At 39.8% G+C, this 24,377-nt stretch overlaps 1 protein-coding gene across 2 annotated transcripts in view; it reads left to right on the forward strand.

The window, feature by feature from the left end:
* The first annotated feature begins 18,425 nt into the window (after positions 1–18,425).
* ANKRD50 (ankyrin repeat domain containing 50) overlaps positions 18,426–24,377 on the forward strand; it is a 58,154-nt gene continuing 52,202 nt past the window's right edge. Inside the window, exons 1-2 of one of the 2 annotated variants that reach the window (XM_064285359.1) lie at positions 18,426–18,683; positions 19,848–21,104. In XM_064285359.1, the coding sequence (XP_064141429.1) occupies positions 20,593–21,104 (512 nt within the window). In that variant the 5' untranslated portion in view covers positions 18,426–18,683; positions 19,848–20,592. The other variant, XM_003410432.4, reaches the window with a different exon arrangement.

Here is a 24,377-nt window from a genome sequence, read left to right on the forward strand (position 1 = left end):
TATCACATAGTTTCTGTATGCCAGAAGTCTGTGTGGGCTCAACTGTGTCCTATGCTCAAGGTGTCACAAAGCTGAAATAGGGTGTCAACTGATTGTGTTTTCATTTAGAACTCGAGTTCCTCTTCCACACTCATTATTGGCAGGATTCAGCTGCTTGCAGTTGTAGGACTGAGGTCCCTGTTTCATGGTTAGCTGTTGGCCAGGGTTCACTCTCAGCTTCTTGCATGGTTCGCGCATCCTTGAGCGTGGTCCTCTCCATCTTCAAATCCAGCAGTGGTGCATCAGATTCTTCTCTTGCTCAAATCTCTTCATAATTATGCAAAAAGAAAAGAAAAGAAAAAAAAAAAAAAACTCTATCTGAAAACCACCGTTCACAATTAGACTTAACCTTATTTTGAGACTTGCACTGGGATTTTTCATTTCTATTTCAGGTGTAATTTTGGACTTTGCTTCTGATGTAACTTGCCAGAAATGAACTTTTCAACAATTGTCTCTTCCTTGGCCTCAGAACATACTTTGATTTAGCATATTTTCCCTTCTACAGCCACTAACTAGTGTTACCAAATGACAGCTCCTTATGCTTCTCAAAATTCAGGACCTGTGTGAGGTTTGCCCTTACATAATGTGTATATATACCTGAAAATGTTGCTTTTACCTTGTCAATTACAGATTATCCACTGAAATGCCAGGTTCTTATTTATGTGACCTCTAAATTCTTCCAGAAGCAAAAAATGAATGTATATAAACAAATACAAGGAATAAAATAAAATAGTCTTCATATATCCTACTTGGAATTTAGCCTATTTAAGCTACATGTATTTATAAGAATTGTTCACATTGCAAATATTATATTAAATAAATACATTTTGCGAAGTTTTGCTTATGTCAATTATTTGGTAAGTATGAAAATAAATTTCAAAAAAATGCTCATGGTGATATATGTTTCAATACACAGTAGTTAATTTTTTAATAATGTAGGTTAAGCAGAAATATTTCTTTCTTGTTTGAGGAAGCCACTTCAACCAACAATGACTAAAGAAGATAAAATTAAATTTTTCAACCTCCTTAGACTTTAAGAATTTAATCAGCTGATTAAAATCAGAACTTTGAAGATGAATATTTTCATTTTGTTATATATTAATTTTCACAAGTAATATTCTAATCAAGTTTGGACAAGAGATGTAATAAAAAATGGTTAGCCTCTGTTCAACTATGATAGTTGGAGTTTCTAGGCTTTAACTTCTTTAAAGTCTTGTTATGTTTAGTGAAAACTTAATTTTTTACAAATCAGAATCTAGCATGGAGAAAAATGTCAGTGCATAAGGACATAAATTGTTTTGTCTTTCAATTGTACTTCTCTTTACCTGTGTTAAGTGGCACATTGAATTTAATCCATGAAAGTGGAATTTGTTTAAATCAGGGGTTCTTAACCTGGAGTGTCGTGATATTAACAACAACAAAAAAAATGGGGCCATCAAGTCGATTTTGACTTATAGAGACCCTAAGGACAGAGTAGAATTGCCCCCATAGGGTTTCCAAGGAGTGGCAGGTGAATTCCAGCTGCTGACCTTTTGGTTAGCAGCTGAGGTCTTAACTACCGTACCACCAGGGCTCTATATAGAAGGCCATTATTCCTTAAAAATTAATACAGAATTTTGTGTACATGTGCATTTTTCTCTGGTGGAGAGTTTATATCATTGATCACATTCTAAAAGGTATCCATTTGTGGTACTTTGAAAGACAAGATAATAATATTTTGCACTTATCCCACAAGAAATGGAATCTATTCCCCCTCTTCTTGAATCTGGGCTGTCACTGTGACTTGCTTTGACCAATAAAATGTGGCAGAAGTGATACTGGGTGAGTTCCAGAGTTCAGACCTCAAGAGGCTTGACAGGCACTACCTTAGTTCATCTGGAACGCTGGAGACTATCATGCTGTGAAGAAGCCACAGGAGAGAAGTCCAACCACTCCATTCTCTGCCGCCATCCCAGTGGATGACCCAAATATGTTAACAAGGCCAGCTGACTACAACTGCATAAGTGAGTCCAGGTGAGCCCAGCAGAAGAACCACCCAGTCAACCCACTGAAATGTGAAAAATAATACATTATTGTTGTTTTATAACACTAAGTTTAAGGTGGTGTGTTATGTATATGTAGGTATGATACATTACATAACTGATAAACCAAAAATCTAATACTGCACAAAAAGCTGGTTTAGAGGCAAAAAGCAAGTTTACCTTCAAATACTTTTTCCTTAAAAAAGTAATAAGACTATTGACATTTGGATGATATTTTTCTACCCTCTGAGTCAAAAGGAGGTAATATTAATTTTTAGAAATATGTATTTGTTTATAATTACACATAGGTTGTTCTGTCTTTGAAGAAGTCAAAATTTCCTGGATCATTTCACCGATGTAAGAGCTAACAGGCTTGAATCCAGATTCAATTTCTCAGGGTTAGACAATCACTTTTGCAGGTAATATCTGCTCTGTCTTAGATCTTTTTTTAATCCTAGGCTTAGAGAAGGAAGAACTCCTTTGGTGGTAAAATTGACCTATGCTAATGTAGAAATGGAGCCCTGGTAGTGCAGTGGTTAAGAGCTTGACTGTTACCCAAAAGGTCACCAGTCTGAATCCACCAGCTGCTCCTTGGTAACCCTAATGGGGCAAAGGGCAACAAGTTTTTTTGTTTGTTTTCTGTTTTTTGTTTTAAACATAGGAACAGCTGAATGCTGGGAATGCTTTTACCCTAGACTGAGAAGCAGAAGTGTTACCTGTCTCAGAGGGCCACAAACCAGGAGGCAGCTATTGCACATTGACAGGCAATGGCTTTCTTCACTGCCTAGTAACCTTATCTTTTTATTTTTCTTCATCTTAAACTCCTACAACATTTTTGGTGAAATTTCCTGACTTTCCTTATGCAAATACATAGGGTCCAATGTTGACTTTTAAAAGTTTTCATAGGAAAGGGTTCTTTCTCTGAAAAATTGGCCATTTTACATTCTCTAAGAAATGATGAAGTGAAAGAACTGAACAGAAGATTTCAAAGGGCAGCTTGAGATGACAAAATAAAGTATTATAATGACATGTGCAAAGATCTAGAGATAGAAAACCAAAAGGGAAGAACACGCTTGGCATTTCTCAAGCTGAAAGAACTGAAGAAAAAATTCAAGCCTTGAGTTGCAATACTGAAGAATTCTGTGACAAAAATATTAAATGACACAGGAAGCATCAAAAGAAGACAGGAGGAATACAGAGTCATTATACCAAAAAGAATGGTCGATGTTCAACCATTTCTTGCGGTAGCATATGATTAGGAACTGATGGTACTGAAGGAAGAAGTCCAAGCTGCACTGAAGGTAATGGCAAAAAACAAGGCACCAGGAATTGATGGATTATCAGTTGAGATGTTTCAACAGACAGATGCAGCATTGGAAGTGCTCGTTCGTCTACACCAAGAAATTTGGAAGACGGCTACCTAACCAACCAACTGGAAGAGATCCATATTTATGCCTATTCCTGAGAAAGGTGATCTAACCAAATGTGGAAATGATTGAACAATATCATTAATATCACATGCAAGTAAAATTTTGCTGAATATGATTCAAAAGCAGCTGCAGCATAGTATATCAGCAAGCCACTGCCAGAAATTCAGGCTGATTCAGAAGAGGACATGAAACCAGGGATATCACTGCTGATGTCAGATGTATCCTGGCTGAAAGCAGAGAATTCCAGAAAGATGTTTGCCTGTGTTTTATTGACTATGCAAAGGCATTCGACTGTGTGGATCATAATAAATTATGGATAACATTGCAAAGAACGGGAATTCCAGAACACTTAATTGTGCTCATGAGGAACCTTTACATAGATCAAGAGGCAGTTGTTTGGACAGAACAAGGAAATACTGATTGTTTTAAAGCCAGGAAAGGTGTGCATCTGGGTTGTATTCTTTCACCATACCTATTCAATCTGTATGCTGAGCAAATAATCCAAGAAGCTGGACTATATGAAGAAGAATGGGGCATCAGGATTGGAGGAAGGCTCATTAACAACCTGCATTATGTAGATGACACAACCTTGCTTGCTGAAAGTGATGAGGTCTTGAAGCACTTATTGATGAAGATCAAAGACCACAGCCTTCGGTATGGATTGCAGCTCAACATAAAGAAAACAAAAGTCCTCACAACTGGACCAATAAGCAACATCATTATAAATGGAGAAAAGATTGAAGTTGTCAAGGATTTCATTTTACTTGGATCCACAATCAACACTCATGGAAGCAGCAGTCAAGATATCAAAAGACATTGCGTTGGGCAAATCTACTGCAAAAGACGTCTTTAAAGTTTTGAAAAGCAAAGATGTCACCTTGAAAACTAAGGTACACCTGACCTAAGCCATGGTATTTTCAATGGCGTCATATGCATGGGAAAGCTGGACAATGAATAAGGAATACAGGAGAAGAACTGATGCCTCGAATTGTGGTGTTGGTGGAGAATACTGAATATACCATGAAAAGAATGAACAAATCTCTCTTGGAAGAAGTACAACTAGGCTGCTTCTTAGAAGCAAGAATGGTGAGACTGTGACTTACATATTTTGGACATGTTGTCAGGAAAGATCAGTCCCTGAGAAGGACAACATGCTTGGTAAAGTACAGGGTCAACAAAAAAGAGGAAGACCCTCAACAAGATGGATTGACACAGTGGCTGCAACAATGGACTCAAGCATAACAATTGTGGGCATTGCGCAGGACGGGGCGGTGTTTCATTCTGTTGTGTGTGGGGTTGCTATGAGTTAGGATTGACTCGACGGCACTGAAAAACAACAATTTCTTGATTCAAAAATAATTATAGATTTATATTTATATACCTATGCTGTCTGTATCTTCTTTGCCCTCTGTCAGACGCTGAGTGTAATAATGATGGAGGAAACCTTAGAACCAAAAACGTACTTAATATTTAATCAAAATTAGCTCCAAAGTTGGAAAAGCAAATTTATATTATGTGTTCTCAAAGAATTGTTTCATATCTCACCATGACGTGGGTAAATTTCTGCTATCATCTAGGTTACAGTTTTAGTCTGTTAAGTAACACATTCGCTCTCATTTGTTCTTACATTTTATCCTGCAAAAGAATATGGAAGCAATGGGATGTTTGGAAAATTCCAGACCCGTTATGTCTTACTAATCCTTTAATGTATTTATTTTAATACCACTGGTTTGGGATTAGGTTCACATATAACTACCTCTCTTAACACAGAGATTTTTAGTCTGAATAAATGCATATAATGTTTTTTTGTGGGTTTTTAATATGAATTTAAATGTGGTCTAACTTAAATAGAAGGTCATGTTCTCAATTCCATTGTTTTTCTTTTCAATCCATGGTCTGTTCAAATCGTCATATGACATTAAAACGCTTAGCTTAGCTTTACACGCTGCTTGTTTTCTTATCTATTCAATTTCCATTTTCATTGCTAATGTCTTCACTGATTTATTATCAATGTAATAGAACCATTATGATTTTAATACAAATTTTATTTAAAACGTCCTGCTTATATTTCAGAACATTAAAATGAACAACAGAGGACTACTCAGTGACTACTCCATGGAAACCAAAAATACCTGATACCAACAAAGTGAAAGAAACCAGTGGCTTTCTCATATAAATGTTTTCTCCTATGATCTAACAGGAATCTTGATATTTTATTCTAAATTCCTCTTCCTTCTATCATTTTCTCGGTAGATCACACCCTTTCTGGCTTTACTGAACTTCCTCTCCAGTATTCATTACATGATGAGCCATTTCAATAATGATATTCATACACCAAAATAATTTGTTCCCTCTATCTTCTGATTTTATTTCTTTGACAATCCCTAGTCTGGTTTACTTTCTGTCTTAGTTATCTAGTGATGCTATAACAGAAATACCATAAGTGGACGGCTTTAACATAAAGACATTTATTCTTTCACAGCCTAGGAGGCTGGAAGTCCAAATTCAAGACCTCAGCTCCAGGAGAAGGCTTTCTCTGTCTGTTGGCTCTAGAGGAAGGTCCTTGTCATCAATCTTCCACTGGACTAGTAGCTTCTCAGCACAGGGACACCAGGTCCAAAGGAAGAGCTCTTCTCCTGACACTGCTTTCTTGGTGATATGAGGTCCCCAAGTCTCTGCTGGCTTTTTTACTCTTTTGTATCTCAGAAGAGATCGATTTAAGACACAAACTAATCGTATAGATTGAGTAACTGCCTCATTATCATAGCTGCCTCTAAACCTGCCTCATTAACATCACACAGGTAGGATTTACAACACATAGGAAAACCACATCAGAGGATAAAATGGTGGACAATCACACGATACTGGGAATCATGGTCTACTCAGGTTGACAAACATTTTTGGGGGGCACAATTCAATGCACAACACCTTCATTGTCTGTTTTCTCCTTTCCTGCTCCGGAGATGTTGAATATTCCTAGAGAAAGTCACAAAATTAGGGAGAGACAGCTAATTGTCTACCTAATAAATTTTGTCCACTACTTCTTACTGATAGAACCCTGATTTTTCAGGGCAAGCAATCTGTCTAGCTAATAAAGTCTATTTCCTGGCCTACCTTGCCTTATTCTGATAGATTAGATATAAGTAGAAGTGTGCTGAAATTCCTAACACAGGTGTCACCCCCCCCCCCCCACTTGTTTACTGCTTCTTCCTCATCTTCTTCCTGTCTCGAATGGATAAGAGAAGCTAGAGATAGACAACCATCTTGATACGACATAGAGTGATCAGCTGATTGGGGTCCCTTAACATGAGGCTTTCACTTTAAAAGCAGAACCAGCCCAGGCAAACCTACCATGAGGTGACTGAAACTATACTTTCCTGAGAAGTGGGAATCTTTTAACATTCGAAAAATGATACCACCTTACCGAGAATGCTGAGTTTCTCGGATGTAATCCTTCTATTCAAACCATATATATATATATATATATATTTTTTTTTTTTTTTCTTTCTTTCTTCCACGTCATCTCTTAGAAAAAGTTTCTTTCTCTTTGAGAAAGCATGCTGCTACAAGTGTGAAGGTGATCGCTTTCCTTCCTGCCTTCTCTGGGCTCTTAGTCCCCTTGATTTGATTGAAATATATTTGGTTTTAGTATTCTCATTTTGAGATTTTATCAATAAATTCAGAGGGACTATCAAGTAAAAGTATGACCTTGGATTCTAGTAAGTTCATTTACCTGCATGTTAAATATTCTAGTATTTTAAAATACACTTAGAAATGAAATGTTACTGTTTATTCACCTGACTCATTCTAAATTTACATCTATCTTTTATTCACATAAGTTCTTTAAGAATGTATTCTTGAATGAATATGTTGTCGTTGTTAGCTGCCGTTGAGTTGACTCAGACTGATGGTGACCCCATGTGTGCAGGGCAGAACTGTTTCTTAGGGTTTTCGAGGCTGTGGCCTTTTGAAAGCAGATCGCTAGGCCTGTCTTCCAAGGCAGCTTTGGGTGTGTTTGAACCACCAGCCTTTTGGCTAGTAGTTGAGTGCTTAACCATTTGCACCACCCAACACATGTAGAATTCTCTATAAAAAAGCAAAATAAGGTAAACAAATGGTTTTAACTAAGACTAATGCTAAACAAAAACAGTAGGGTTTTCTTCTTTTTAAATTTTGAAGCAGTTACAAATCCTAGGCACTCAGAATATAAATAAATGTTATAGAGATAAGTTGCTTCTGATTTAGATTCCCCCACCCTACTCTCCTCAACATACCGGCTCAGTTGTACGTAAAACTTTAGGTAAATTGAGAAAGGAACTTTTGATTCTTTTTTATTATGAGGCTATGTGCTGGAACCAGATGTTGTTTTATGTTATTGCTGTGGGATAGGCTGGAGCCAGAAGCTTCCTTGCTGAATAAAGGTTTCTAATGTGATAAGGAATATGTAGTGGAAAGAAGCAATTGAAAAGCTCAATATCATCAGTTACAAGAAGGCCAGGGGCTGACTACGGAACAGACCAAGAACTGCTCATATTAAGTTCAAGTTGAAGCTGAAGAAAATTAGAACAAGTCCACGTGAGCCAAAGTACGACCTTGAGGTATATCCCACCTGAATTTAGAGACCATCTGTTCATGGATTGAATTGTGTCCCCAGAAAATATCTGTCAACTTAGCTGGGCCATGATTCTCAGTATTGTGTGATTGTCCAACATTTTATGTGACTGTCCACTATTTTATGTGATTTTCCAATATGTTTTAAGTCCTATCACTATGATGTAATAAAATGGATAAGCAGCAATTATATTGAGGTCTACAAGATTAGGTAGTGTTTTAAGCTAATTTCTTTTGAGATATAAAAGACAGAAGAGAGCTGAGAGACACGGGCGCCTCGTACCACCAAGAAAGCAGCACTGGAAGCAGAGCGCGTCCTTTGGTCCTGAGGTTCCTCCACTGGGATGCTCCCAGACCAAGGGAGGACTGATGACAAGGACCCTCCTCCAGAGCAACAGAGAGAGAAATCCTTCTCCTGGAGCCAGTGCCCTGAATTCAAACTTCTAGCCTACTGAACTGTGAGAGAATAAACTTATCTTGTAAAGTCATCCACTTGTGGTATTTCTGTTATAGCAGCACCAGATGACTAAGACACCATCTCAAAAATAGATTGAACACTAATGACCGAAGACCAGATGAGTTTTGGAATGACATCAAAGACATCATACATGAAGAAAGAGGTCATCGAAAAGACAGGAAAGAAAAGAAAAACCAAAATGGATGTCAGAAAAGACTCTGAAACTTGGTCTTGAATGTCAAGTAGCTAAGCAAATGGAAGAAATGATGAAATAAAATAGCTGAACGGAAGATTTCAAAGTGTGGCTCGAGAAGAAAAAGTAAAGTATTATAATGATATGTGCAAAGATGGAGTTTGAAAACCAAAAGGGAAGAACACCTTTGGCATTTCTCAAGCTGAAACAGCTGAAGAGAAAATCAAGCCTCAAGTTGCAATATTGAAGGATTCTATGGACAAAATATCGAATGACTCAGGAAGCATCAAAAGAAGATGGAAGGAATACAGAGTCATTGTACCAAAAAGAATTGGTCAACATTTAATCATTTCAGGAGGTAGCTTATGATCAAGAACTGGTGGTACTGGATGAGAAGTCCAAGCTGCACTGAAGGCACTGGCAAACAACAACGCTCCAGGAATTAACAGAATACCGATTGAGATGTTTTCAAAAAATGAATGCAGAGCTGAAAGTGCCCACTTGTCTATGCCAAGAGATCTGGAAGACAGCTACTTGGCCAACTGACTGGAAGAGATCCATATTTATGCTTATTCCAAAGAAAGGTGATCCAACAGAATGCAGGAATTATTGAACAATATCATTAATACCACACACAAGTAACATTTTGCTGGAGATGATTCAAAAGCAGTTGCAGCAGTACATCGACAAGGAACTACCAGAAATTCAGGCTGATTCAGAAGAGGACGTGGAGTGGGGATATCAGTGCGGATGTCAGATGGATCCTGGCTGAAAGCTGCTGCAGCATAGTATATCCGAAGGAACCGCCAGAAATTCAGGCCAGATTCAGAAGAGGACATGGAACCAGGGATATCAGTGCTGATGTCAGATGGATCCTGGCTGAAAGCAGAGAATACCAGAAAGATGTTTACCTGTGTTTTATTGACTATGCAAAGGCATTCGACTGTGTGGATCATAACAAATTATGCACGACATTGTGAAGAATGGGAATTCCAGAACACTTAACTGTGCTCATGAGGAACCTGTACATAGACCAAGAGGCAGTCATTCGAACAGAACAAGGGGATACCGCGTAGCTCAAAGTCAGAAAAAGCATGCGCCGGGTTTGTATCCTTCAACCATACCTATTCAATCTGTGTGCTGAGCAAATAATCTGAGAAGCTCGATTATATGAAGAAAAATGGGGCCTCAGGATTTGTTCCCAACAGACAAATCTGTCTTGGACGAAGTATAATCAGAATGCTCCTTTGATGGAAGAATGGCAAGACTTTGTCACACATACTTTGGGCATGTTATCAAGAGGGACCAGTCCGAGAAGAAGGACATCATGCTTGGTAGAGGGTCCACAAAGAAAGAGAAGATCCTCAAAGTGATGGATTGACACACCGGCTGTAAGAATCAGCTCCAGCATAATAGCGATCATGAGGATGGCGTAGGACTGGGCAGTGTTTCATTCTGTTGTACGTAGGGTCTCTATGAGTCAGAGCCGACTCGACAGCACCTAACAACAGCAGTGGAGGGAAAAGAAACCGGAAATAAATATAAATTCTCATCTAGGTTACTTGACTTCCATTTCATTTCTCCAATTATTTCTCAAATGGTTAGTGTATGTATCATAGGAAAACAAACAAAACCCAGCTGCTGTCAAATTGATTACAACTCATGGAGACCCCATGTGTGCAGAACAGAGCTACTCCATAGAGTTTTCTTGACTGTAATCTTTACAGAGGCAGATCACCAGGTCTTTCTCCCACAGAGCCTCTGGGTGGGTTCAAATTGTTAACTTTTCAGTTAGCAGCCGAGCACTTAATTGTTGAACCACCAGGGCTTCTTCATAGAAAAGTAGGACGGTACAAATAAAAGATGTCTTTTTACTTCTCCACAGATATTTCAATTGCCCAAGAGACAGGATGAAGAGAAGGATGTAAGAAGTTATATTTGGTATTTGCAGAACACTAGGAGATTTCTTATTTTCATCAGGTAGTCTTTTTAGTTGTTTTTTCTTATATTATATGCCCCCACCCTACCCCATCACAACTTAGAGGCTTAACATAGCAATCATTTTGATATATCTTCTGGTTTGTGGTTTGATTGGTCTCAGCAGGACAATTCTTACACTCCTCTCATGTGGGATTCCTCATGAGGTTGCAGCAAATGGCGGCTGAGACTGGAGTCATCAGAAAACCCAACTGGGATGTGGGGTGACTGGGTCTGTATCTCTCCATATAATCTCAGAGCCTCCCCTGCAGCTTCCTCATGTGGTTTCTCCATATGGTCTTTTCAACAGGGTGCCAGACTTCTTTGATGGCATCTTAGAGCTTCCCAAAGGTAGGACACAGAAGCTGCCAGTCCTCTGTAAATCTAGCCCTGGAGCTAGTATAGGATCACTTCTACCCCATTCTACTGGTTAATGCAAGTTACAGATGATATCAGATACAGGGTGAAAAGACTGCTTCCCAAACTAAAACCAAACCCATTGCCATCGAGTAGTTCCAACTCATAGCGACCCTACAGGACAAAGTAGAACTGACTCATAGTGTTCCCAAGGAGAGGCTCGTAGATTCTAACTGCTGACCTTTTGGTTAGCAGCTGAGCTCTTAATCCTGCACCACCAGGGCTCAAAAAAGACTACTTAAGGGCATAAATTCCAGAAGGTATAGTTCATTTGGGGCCATCTTTGGAGTCTACTTATAACAGGTAGTATTACTAGTTGGAAAAAAAGGCATGAAAACAATTATTTCATTTTTCAAGAGAGTGGTAATCTATATATGAGCTTTCAGAAAGTAATTGTAGATGTTATGTGTCATGGATTGAATTGTGCCCTCCAAAAATACCTGTCAACTTCGCTAGGTCATGATTCCCAGTGTTGTGTGACAGTCCACCATTTTGTCATCTGATGTGATTTTCCTATGTGTTGTAAATCCTATCTCTATGATGTTAATGAGATGGGATTATTGGCAGTTATGTAGGCTCAATCTACAAGGTTAATCTACAATGTAAGCCAATCTCTTTAGAGATATAAAAGAGAGAAGTGAGCAGAGAGATAGGGGAACCTCAGACGACCAAGAAAATAGAGTTAGGAGCTTTCGTCCTTTGGACCCGAGGTCCCTGCTCTGAGAAGCTTCTCCACTGGGGAAGATTGATGACAAGGACCTTTGCCCAGAGCTGGTAGAGAAAGAAAGCCTTCCCCTGGAGCTGGCACCCTGAATTTGGACTTCTAGCCTCCTAGACTGTGAGAGAATAAATTTCTCTTTGTTAAAGCCATCCATCTGTGGTATTCCTGTTATAGCAGCACTAGATAACTAAGACAGTATGTTTCAAATATAACAATCATCTCAGATAATGTGTTAATTTCAGGTAAAATTCTTGGCATATGGTGCTCCTCAACCCATTCAGTTCTAGACGTGGGGATTTTTTTACATTTTTATCGTCATAAATTTTTCAAAAACAGAAAGCGCTTCGTTGAAGTTCAGTGAAAATAAAAATAATTTAAACACTCCAAGGGAATATTATAATAAGAAAAATATATTAGGCTCCTGAAGAGTGCTAATAAGAAATAAAGGCACCTATAGGCACCCTGGTGGCATAGTGGCTAAGTGCTACAGCTGCTTACCAAAAGGTCAGCAGTTCAAATTGACCAGGTGCTCCTTGGAAACTCTACAGGGCAGTTCTACTCTATCCTATAGGGTTGCTATGAGTCAGGATCGACTCGATAGCAACGGGTTTTTTGGGTTTGGTAGACATAATTGACTAATAAGGGAATTATGAATCACCTCCCTGAGGCCATTTAACATGCAATCCAATTTAGAAAAAACTAAGAAACAGCTTCTGAGAATCTGACCACCCTGTCATAGGCCCCTTGGCACTGCTATGCTGTAGAACTGTCCCTGCCTGTACCGTGTAATATAAATGAGTTGCCCGGCAACATGTGTAGGATGGGAAGCATGGGATACACAGGAGGCTCTGTGACCTTAGGGATATGTCCTCGAAAATACATTATTCCCACAGACTATTTGTGCAGATTATTTTCATGATTTCTAAAAAAAAATAATATATATATTTTTAATATAATGTTAATCTCCCAAATTAATACAACCTACCTTCCTGAGGTTGCCAATGCCAAGGTATGTTGGCTTAGCAAGTAATAGAGACTTGGGGGGGAAAAAAAAACTATAAAAGGTGAGGTTCTAGACAAGCAGAGAGTTTGAAGACAATAAATAACGTATCTCTCATTTACTTGTGAACCCATCAAGGTAGTAAATTACGTGCAGCGAAGCAAATGATTAATTTACCTAATGTTTCACTGAAATCTATTCAAAGAATTCAAGGGGGGACATAATAAAGTTCTGAAAGTTCACCTCGACATATGACATTTAGCCTTAGTTTCAAATTACTATAATTACATGTAATTATTGCTTTTATTACGTACTACCATACGACAGAGGAGTCGGTAATGTCACTTATTAGTAAGTCAGTTTCACCTGTTCTCAGGTTTTTATAAATGTAGTTCAGAGAATATTTCATGAACGTCAACTATCAGGATGAGAGAACTGATGAAAGAGTGGATGATGACTTTGTGGCTGGGCTTTGGAAAGTCAGTTAAACTATATATAAACCTACAGAAGAAAAGGCAGGAAAAAGTAGTTAGGAGAGTTCAACGAATAGATACATTTCAGAGGATCTTAACTTCCTTCTTTAAATTCCTTTTGGCATATGAGAGGCAGGACAAGGATATGAATTTCAGATTCACGCTATCATGTGTACTGTAGGTATAATTTTGGGGTGTATTGAGAGTTTTCACTGTATTTATTATTTAGGAGCTGGTAGGACAAAGGTAGAGTGTTGTAGCCAGCTACTCAATAACCACAGCTAGTGAGTCTTCATTACTCTTGCCTGGTGATTTTGTAAAATAAATCTCCTTTTGGGTCTTTTTTTAATTACTAGAAAGCAAGGCCCATACCTAACAAATTTTATTAGCAAAAAAAAAAAAAAAAACCCTAAAATTCAGATTTGCCCACAGATTTAAAAAAGAACTCTGTTCTTTTTTTAACAGTTTTCACCACCCAGGGACTCCAAGGTATACATGAAATATCTGGAAATACAGGCTGAGTTTCCCTGCTGTAAAGAATATAGAAAGTGGGCTAAAGCTTTTGTACAGTGAATAGTTTTAGGATTGTTTTCAAGAACAGAAGCAAAGACACCTGGCATTTTAAGATAAAAGACTGAAATTTAAATAAAATTTCTTTTTAAGAGATTATTTAAAGTTGGATGTTTCTACATTATTCTTACCATGTCAATCAAAGCCTTTCTATAGTCTAGGTCTAAGTCAAGCCTGATTAACATAAACTAACGGGGTGTGTGTGTGTGTGTGTGTGTGTATGGGTAAAGAAAGCACTGTTATTCATAATAGCATTAAAATAATGTGGAATGGGTTTGGTAGGCCTTCATGGTTTTGTTTCCAGCTTCTGCCATGGTCTTATTTAATAGGGTGTGCAATGCATTAGCAGTGAACACAGTTCTTTTTTTTAAATGTGTGGCAAATCCGAAATACTACCAGTCATAACTCTTTTCTCCATTCTTTCCAGATGAAAAGTAACAACCCTTTCCTTTCAAGGCCAGCATGCAGGGTACTAGCTAATAAAACAAAACATAGTCTGGTATAACTGGTTAAGTACAACCAAATCGTGGTCTTGGTGGTAGAGAAATATTCAATATTACTGATTCTGCCTGCTGTTTGGAGTACCAGACAGGTGTGCCACGGCCTAATTCTGCTGCCTTTCACACGCATGAACCCGTGAGGCTGCCAGTAGTGAGAATCAGTGGTAAAGGTGAAAAATTAAAGGTAAGTTGTACATGTTTTGGAAACCCTGGTAGCATAGTGGTTAAGAGCTATGGCTGCTAACCAAAGGGTCGGCAGTTCGAATCCGCCAGGCGCTCCTTAGAAACTCTATGGGGAAGTTCTACTCTGTCCTATAGGGAAGCTATGAGTTGGAATCGACTCGACGGGAACGGGTTTGGTTTTTTTTTTATATATATGTCTTACCAGGTGACTCCATGGGTGTCAGAGTAGAACTGTACTATACAGGGTTTTCAAATGGATAATTATTCAGACATAGATTGCCAGGCCTTTCTTCTGAGGAACCTCTATATGAACTGAAACTTCCACCGTTTCTGCTAGCAGCCGAAACCTTTAGCAGTTTGTACCATCCAGGGACTCTAAGGTATATACGAGATATCTAGAAATACAGGCTGTGTTTCCCTGCAGTAGAGAATATAGAAACTGGGCCAATGCTTTTGTACAGTGAACAGATTTCTTTAAATTTGTGGTAAAATCTGAAAGACTGCCAGTGACAACTCTTTGAAGAATTACTTATAAATAGGTCTGAGTGACTTACACTAGTTAAGCTTTCTTGAAAATGAATCCTCAAAATTTTGATAACATTTTGTTCAGCATTACTGGAACTCTAAAATCAAAGTATTCAACGTTTGCAGCTTTTAGGTATCGCAATGGTTGAAAATAAAGCTTGCAAATAGGAAGATACTGAAATGAAACCGTACCAAAGAAGAGAAGAACTGAAAATACCATATGATGAAAGCACCAACATTATAAAATAATGCTCTGGACTATCTCAAGTTGTAGTGAGAATCTTTTGATGGACCTATTGTTTTTAATAGGATAAAATTACATTTTGTATCCAAATGGATTAAAATTAAGAAGACCTATAATTTGCAGTATCTAAATTTGAATGAAACCATGAAAATAATCATAAAGAAAATGTCTGATGAGGTTTGTTGGAAGTTTGATGGAAGGTACTCTGAATGGGGGTTTTAAAAAAGGACAGCACCTGTAAAAATACTTGGGCTGAAAGATTTCATTTCAATACAAATAAATTAGACTTGAGAATGTATTTTACTTAGCAGAGATTGATTTGAAATTACTAGCTACCTCAACACTTAGAGAGAAATTTCCTCAATTAAGATATTACGGTCTACAGAGTCACATTAGTTGAAGGTGGCTGCAATTTCAAATTTATGGAACTGTGAAGAAGCTTGCAGTCAATTTTATGAACAAATTAAAAAGAAGGAAATAGGAAACCATACTGAAAAAAAATGCACTCTTTGGAAAAAGTATCAGTACCCGGTATAGGTATTGGAGCCCTGGTGGTGCAGTGATTTAAGCACTCAGAGGCTAACCAAAAGTTCATCAGTTCGAGTCCACGAGCTGCTCCTTGGAAATCCTATGGGGCAGTTCTACTCTGTCCTATAGGGTTGCTGTGAGTTGGAATCAATTCAATGGCAACAGGTTTAGTTTGGTTTCAGGTGGTGTATGTAGGTACTGGAGAGAATATAGCTAAGAAACTGAAGTGTATGAATATGTACCAAGATTGAGTACTCTGCTTATGCCATTTTTAACATTCAGATAATTAATTTAAAAAATTGTAGAATTTGGTTTTAATATACTTTTACATGTTATTTTTTTAAATAGTTTTTGAAAAGAACTATTTAATAGCTGTATCTAATATTATAATACCAAGTTGTCATTCAATAAATAAGTATATATAAGAATTAAAAAATATATATATAAGAATTACACAATTTTAATTATTCTTGTCTTTTTTTTCTCAAAAAATCCTGGTTTGGGCAATAAATTGTAAGGTCATCTCATTTCTATATACAAGACTCCCTTTCCAACTGCGGAGATTCCAGACTTTTGGTGAAAGGCGTAAAGGCAGCAGTTTCGTTGGGAGAAGATGGAAAGTGTTTTTAAGATCATTCATTCATATCGAAACCTGGGAAGTTAAATGGACATTCCTAAAGAAAGCCTCCCAGACCTTAAGAAATCGTAGCGCATCCATCTTTGAAACATGCCACAGTGCTCTAAATAATGCCCTGTGCGTAGGAAGTCTCTAATTAAGAGACTGTGGAATGAAAGTGCAGACACGGTTTACATGCTGGGGCTCTTGCTAGGTGGGAATACAAGATGTGTAGGACACTGCCTGCCCTCCAGATGCTCTTCTATCAGGGAAAGCAAAAAGCTATAAAATATAACGTGCAATACATTTTAAAGCAAAAAATAAAATAAAACTATATTCAAGTATATACTTCTAAGTAGATCTGAAGAGTAATTACAGCTTAGTTATTGTGATGTGATTAAAAACAGCATTCCATGATGGTGGTTAGTTATTTAAAAAGATAAGCACACTGATCAAAAATTTCTGTAACTTCACTCTCCATTGGGAAAATATTTTAATTTTTGTATTAATAAATAGCTCAATGGGAATGACAGTATGAAGCACATATTTCTCATTGAAAATTTTCCCTAAACATCTTTACAACCACGAAACTGACTCAACATATTCAATGACTATAAAGTTTCATGGCAAACAAGCTAAGTGGTAATTAAAATTGCTTAAGCAAACACAATTTAAAATTGTACATTTTTTTAAAAGTCAATTTTCATCTCTCTAATTCTGGACAATTTATGCTGTTCTGCCTAAGCTGGTGTTTTGGAAAAGACCTCCAAAATTCAGGGTACATGAATTACAGTTCTTAGCTGAATTAGTAAGATCAACAAGCCTCATAGGCTGGGAATAAACAATACGGAATAGTTAGCACAAGCACGATCTCCTTAGTTTTTCTAGTTAAGTGTGATAACCATACTCTGAAATTCCTAACATGGGAGACTGGCATAATATTTGGGGGAAATAAACACATTCAAAGATGGACGGACTGCTCTGTTATATTGAGAACAAAAAACAAAAATAATAAAGATAACACATTTCCTACTCGACCAGTTAACAGTACCTTTTCCCAGCAGAAATTTGGAATCTAAATAACCCAGGTCCACGTGTGCAAACAACTGGGCTGTCTGGTTTAAAAGTAACTGGCTCATGGGCAGGTCCGCTTGGGCGTTTCATCTGGCTCTACATTCTGACCTCGACCATGGACTTTTCCCCAGTAGTGGCCCCTGAGGGTTATCTAGCCGTCCAGAAGGACACAGGCCTGAGGCTCAGTCACCCCCGCTTTTGCCCTCCATCTAGTGGAGACCGCATCTTTTTCATCAGGCGGTTGACAAACGTCGCCGTGTACCCTACTGTTTTTATTTTTAAAACAATCTTCTCCGTTCTTCTCCCGGTCCCAGACTGAAAAAGTATAAAGCGTCCTCGGGATTGAAGGGAGACTCAGACGGCTGAGGAGCAAGACGGAGGCTCGGGGATGCAAACTCCCCTTGCCCAACTGCCCTTCACAGGAGCAGATACAGCCCCAAAAGCCAGCAAGTCCCTCCGGCCTGAAGACAAAGGAAGGCTCAGGGCCGAGTGGTGACGGGGTGGGTGGGGGCAGCGACTCGCGTGAGCTCGGGGACGTGAGAACGCAGCCCCCGCCCCGTTCTCCGCCCGCCCCGGGAAAGGCGGGGCCCCAAGGCCGCCCCCGAAAAGGTCTCCCCGCTGTGCCGGCAGCGGGTCCCAGGCGGCCGCACACGCCCCAGCACGGGCGGCGCGGGCCGGTGCGGTGGGGGAGGGGAGAGAAAAGGGGCGGAGCCGGCGGGCAAAGAAAGGCCGAGCGGCGGGGCGGGGGCGGGGCCTGGGCCCGGGCGGGCGGGGCCGCGGAGTGGGGCGGGGCGGAGCCGACCCGGTCCGGGGCTGCCTGAGACAGTCACTGCCCTGACGGCGGCGGCAGCGGCGGCGGCGGCTCGCCGGTGGGGGTTGGGAGGAGCGCGACCGAGGCTGCTGGGGCAGCTGGAACTGGCAGTCGCCAGATACCAAGTGGAGGATCCGGAGGTGGGAGCGTGCCCAAGGCCGGGCGGAGGAGGCGACTGCTGCTGGAGTCCAGGGAGCGGTGGCGGCGGCGGCTTCTCAGCGGAGCAAGTGTCTGAGGCTGAGAGTCGCAGCGGCGGCGGTGCAGCGGCGGGCACGGCGGCGGCTGGGGCCGAGGTAACCGAGGGGCGGCGGCGGCGGTGGAAGCGAGGCCCCTCCCTCAGATCGGAAGCTCCGGGGCTGAGGCTGGGGCTCGGACCTGACCCACCCTCTCCAGTCTCCAGCGCCAGCCCCAGCCCCGACCTCTTTCCTCGCGCCGCCGAAGGCCGGGCGGGGGCGGGACCGGGGTGCAGGCTGGGAGCGCAGAGCTGGACCCCGACCGGGAGGCGACCCCTAGTCAGGGAAGGCAAGCACCTCAGGCACCCCCTCCCCCTTCAAAAGACACACCCCAGTCTCAGGGCGGGGCGGGGTGCGGAGGCGCTCCCAGCCTCTGGATGGCAAGACCTCGGTATCCAGGCTGCACCTCCACCCGTGGCCTCTCCGAGGTGGCCCTCCTGTGGCTCTTTGGGCGGCTCACACCGAGGGTAGTTCCCGTCTCCGGGAACCCCGGGGTTCCTTTTGTCTCTATCAGCTGAAACTAGGGGCCAGAACTGTAGGCAAACACCCACCAGCACTGAAGCACTCCGGTCCTTATCCCTTTGCTGCCTCAGAAGGCATTCTCCCCAGCAGCCTTTTCTCCGGCCACTGTAGTGGATTCCATTCCCGACCGTCATGCCCAGACCTTCATCCTTGGCGCAGAGAAGGAACGATTCACGTTCTGTTTGTGTTGGGGTTTATCATTCAGATAAGAATATTCCCCTCCCTCACTTTTTGAAAAACTACTTCCCATCCGGCCGCAACCCTGGTAATCTTCTAGATTTCCCAAACTATCCACAAAGAGATGTGGCTACTGTAGGAACAGTCCTTGAACTGGCTGACTTGCAAGTGAATAGTTCTTCCTTAACTGGAGCTGTTCTACCAATCTAGTACGAAAGACCTTTTTGGCCAGAGTTAAGGATGTTACTATAGGCACATAAGCATTTCCCCCTCTCTCTGCAGTGAGGTTTTAAAAATCTCGGGTATCTTGACTGAAATGTGTGGAGCATAATCATAGAGGAATAAAAATAGAGACAGAAAAATGTAATTATGACTTGATGGGTAAATTGTCCAACTTTTTGAAAGTGCCGAAGGTGAAGTATATGGACTTTTGAGATCAATTAAACTGGTAACTTGTATCCTTGGTAAGTAAGCTTTTAATTTATGGTGTTTTGCACTAAGATGTTTCTGTTTGTTTTATTGTAGTTGCTTGTGGAAATTGTTCATTATCCGGACGTCTTAAAACCAAGAAACCTGTGAACAGGTTCATTAAGAATCTACTGTCTTGAAAACACATTTTATTAATGGTTTGAATTAAAAAGGTGTTAACAGTAGTCTGTCATTTCTGCCACATAAAAGACCATAATCCGAAACAGTTCCCTGGCTGTTGCCCAGATGCCTGGAACTGTCAAGGTCTAGTATTTTGAATGACTGTTCTTCAACAAGAATTGTAGAGCTACCTAAGTACTGTGTAAGTGTAGTCTCTTTGATGACATTTACCGTAGTGGGCGCCTTTTCTGAATCTAATTTTCAGATACACAGTTCACAGTTGGAATCTGGAGGGACATTTTGTACAGACTGAAAGATTGGACTTTCTCTTCAGTTATCCAGATGTGTTGTCTCATCTGTACACTTGAAACATCCACAATCACATAAACTCCAGATGTAGCCATGGAGTTATGTGATCCATCAAGACATAGGAAGAGTGTTACAGAGTTTTGGAACTAGGCATTTTTTCTGTCAGTTAAACAATTAAACTGATATATTCTCTGCTAATCAAGAATAAGGAGCCAGATAAAGCCATGCATATTCTATTGGCAAGTGGACTCTGTGGCTGTTGAGTTTTCTGTCATTCAAAGTCAACTTAATATGCAAGTTATGCCTCAATGGATGTAAGGACCTGTGTTGAAGTATCCAGATTCTAGCCAATGTCGAAGATAAGAAACCTATTATGACTAATCCGTGGGAAGAGAAAGTCTGCAAAATGGCTCAAACCAGTTTACTGCAGGGGAAGCAGTTTTACTGTAGGGAGTGGGTTTTCCACAAGCTTCAGCATTGCCTTCAGGAGAAAACTAACTGCTGCAATAGTGCTGTCAACACACCATCCCTTGTAATGAATTCTGGGAATAATGCTAGTGTTGTCTCTGGAAAAGGGGCTGCCTGGGGTGTGTTGTTGGTAGGAGGGCCTGGCAGTGGCAAGACGGCCCTGTGTACTGAGCTTTTGTGGCCAAGTTCACCTACAAGCGTGCAGAGAGGTTTACATCGCCAAGCTTTGGCCTTTCATTTCTGCAAAGCCCAGGACTCTGATACTTTGTGTGTCGGAGGGTTTATTAGAGGTCTTGTTGCCCAGATCTGCCGCAGTGGACTACTCCAAGGATACGAGGACAAGCTAAGGGATCCAGCAGTCCAAAGTCTCCTACAACCTGGAGAATGTGAGAGGAACCCAGCTGAAGCATTTAAAAGGTAACAGTAAGAATGTCATGGTTTTCAGCTTCATATGACAAAGTTAAAGTGTTTTTTTTCTTATTTTGTGGGGTACCTTTACTAATGCTGTATATTGGGAATAATCATTGATTATGAATTGGAAATAATCATTGATTATGAATACACCTGTTTCATAAAAGTACTTTGAATATTGAAGGGAACAAAACTTAAGCTTTTTGTTGAACGGTATTATATTGCTTATAAAATATGCGTTTTAATTTAACTTGTTTATTGGCAGAATATGAAGCACTGTAGAAACTTAAAAAAATTAAATTTATGAAAATTTTTTTTTGCTTTTCTAACATTACTTACAGTTCGTAAGGGGAATTTGTTCCTATGGTAGAGAAGAACACCTAGCTTTGTGGAAGCTAGGCTACATTTTCAGGGAAGGTGAACTTGCAGAGCTGAATTGAGGGGAACTCAGATCGAATCTACAATGTTTTTGTTTATAATATTCACATTTCTTTATGTAAGAAAGGTTCTCTTTAAAAGAGCTCATTGGCCATTGAGAATTTGAAGGAACTCTGCTAATGTGTTTTGGGAGTTTTCCCTATCAAGTAAATGATATTTTGAGGTATGTGATGTTTCGAAGTATGTGACATTTATAACATAGTGACAATTTGGAATCATTTAAGTACTTTTAGTGAGTGGTGCAAAGAACATTTTCTACCTAAAGTCAGTTAAACATTTTTTCAAGGTAAATGGATTGGACTGAGAAGTGAGTAAGTTGCTTTTCAGAGTGGTTCCGGGTTCTAAATGTGTTCAAGAAAATACCCTTGAAGGTAATTCTTTGTCTATCATTCCTCTATCTATAGTAAAAGAAGCAGAGAAGTTGTTATTTTGTACGTGGTATTACATCACCTTTGCTTTAGTACTCATTTTGCCATACACTTTTTCTTCCCTAAGCAGTTCTAAGCGGGCAAAAGTTTATTCCCTAAGGATTCTGTTGTAGCATATGCTGGAGGTCAGTGTGTGTCTGTGGTGTACCTGTGAGTGAGTGTGAACTCGAGAAGGGATTTGAACAGGATTTGAATTGTTATGGAAAGAGTGATGTATTTGTTCTTACGATGTCCTCAGGTATAATGGTATGAAATCCTATACATTTTAAGTGATAGTGAACATTTTTAATAAAAATAACAATGAAAGCAAGTACTGTGTGCCAGTCACTCTTCTAGTGCTTTACAGGTATTAAATCATTTAATTTCATATAATCCTGTGAGGTAGGTACTGTTAATACCTCCATTTTATAGATGAGGAAACTGAGACACAAAGAGTCTAAGAAACTTGTTCAAGGATATAGGCTAGCAAACGTGGCAGAGCTGGGATTTGAAATACATATGTGTATATCTGCCTATACATATGTGTGTCTATATATGTATATATGTGTTTGTAATCGTAGAAATTTTTTGGGAGGACTTGAAAGAGGAGTAGTTTAATAGAAGTTTGTATATGTGAAGTTGGACGACGGGGTGTGTCATAGTCTTGGTTTGAGTGCAGTTTTCAGAAATTTTTTTCAGATTAAGTGATAGAGTGGTATTCTAGAATGAGAGTTATAGTTAGTGGTATGCAGTTCAAACATGGGAGGAGTTTATTAAAGCCTGTGAGGAGGAGGTGTTTCTGGGAGGTGTGATACGGTTATGGGCTTTTTAATGTGTAAGTACAATTCAGTAAAACTCAGAGCAAGTCTATTGTATGTTGCGGTTAGCCATCTAAATCAGGGTTCTAACTTTATTATTTCATTCTTAAATGAGCGAGGAAATCTGTTAGGTGATGCCTGCAGCAGAAATATGAGGCGGCAAGTTTTGATGGACAGTGTTCAATATAGAATCTATAATTTAATAGTAATAGTAAAAAACGCATTGCTGTTGAGTCAATTCCAACTCATACCGACCTTATAGGACAGAGTAGAACTGTCCTGTAGAGTTTCCAAGGAGTGCCTGGTGGATTTGGAACTGCCGACCTTTTGGTTAGCAGCCGTAGCACTTAGCCACTACGCCACCAGGGTTCCCAGTAGTAATAACAGGATACAATAATGCAGGTCTTTAATATAGTATTTTTTAAGAGACTTACGGTCTCTGTGTCGGTATATAAACAACTTTTTTCCCCTTGGCTTCCTACTTTTTCTAAAGACATCACTAGTTGAAGAGCTGAATTTTCATTTCTTTGTTATAAGTGATTTTATAAGCTATTTGGATTTATAGACACCTCAGAAAATCAGTTTCAAAGAACTTAGTCTGTGAAATTATAACTCTAATTTATTTTATTGGAATTCAGATGTAACTTTCTAATACCTTTAAATATTTTAAATCAAGTCTGACAATCATGTATTTAATATATTCTTATCCTGAGCATATCTTTCTCTACGTTATCATAGATTTTCCTGGGAAAGATCCTCCTACTCAAATATTACTCATTAATTTTTCTCTGTGTGCTTTATAGTTATTATCTGATTGAAAAGAAATAAGGAATGATTAGAGCTGTGTATAAAAACCACACCAGCACTCCTTTTCTTATTGTCAGAAGGAGCTAATCGTTCTGTATTCTCAATCAATACTTCGTTAGACCATTCTGATGCTCTTACTTAATCTCCTGGAGTCCCTGGGTGGTCCAAATGGCTGATGTGCTAGGCTGCTAACCCAAAAGTTGGCAGTTTTAGTGCACCTAGAGGCACCTTGGAGACCCTGGTGGCATAGTGGTTAAGTGCTACGGCTGCTAACCAAGAGGTCGGCAGTTCAGATCCACCAGGTGCTCCTTGGAAACTCTATGGGGAAGTTCTCCTCTGCCCTGTAGGGTTGCTATGAGTCGGAATCAACGACACTGGGTTTGGTTTTTTTTTGGGGGGCGGGTAGAGGCTCCTTGGAAGAAAGGCCTGGTGATCTACTTGCAAAATATCAGCCATCGAAACCCTGTGGAACACAGTTCTACTCTGAAACATGTGGGGTTGCCATATGTCAGAGTCTTCTCAGTGGCAACTGGTTTTTACTTAATCTCCTACTGAGTCTCTTATGAAAACATGGATTACTTTTTTCATCAAAGTAATTAATCATTAAATAAATTATAGTAACCTTGGTATTGGTTTCTGATGGTTTGTAGGGATACATTTCCTGTAAGACTGCATCTGTAATACAACTATGTTCAAATACAAACATGAGAATCTAGTTCAAAGTTAAAAAACAAATATTTTTTCATAGTCTGTGGCATTAGATGACCTCAGGCTCTACTTTTGGGCAAACAGTCAAGATTTTATTATAG

Source organism: Loxodonta africana, chromosome 5, assembly GCF_030014295.1.
Source record: "Loxodonta africana isolate mLoxAfr1 chromosome 5, mLoxAfr1.hap2, whole genome shotgun sequence".
NCBI classification, from domain to species: Eukaryota; Metazoa; Chordata; class Mammalia; order Proboscidea; family Elephantidae; genus Loxodonta; species Loxodonta africana.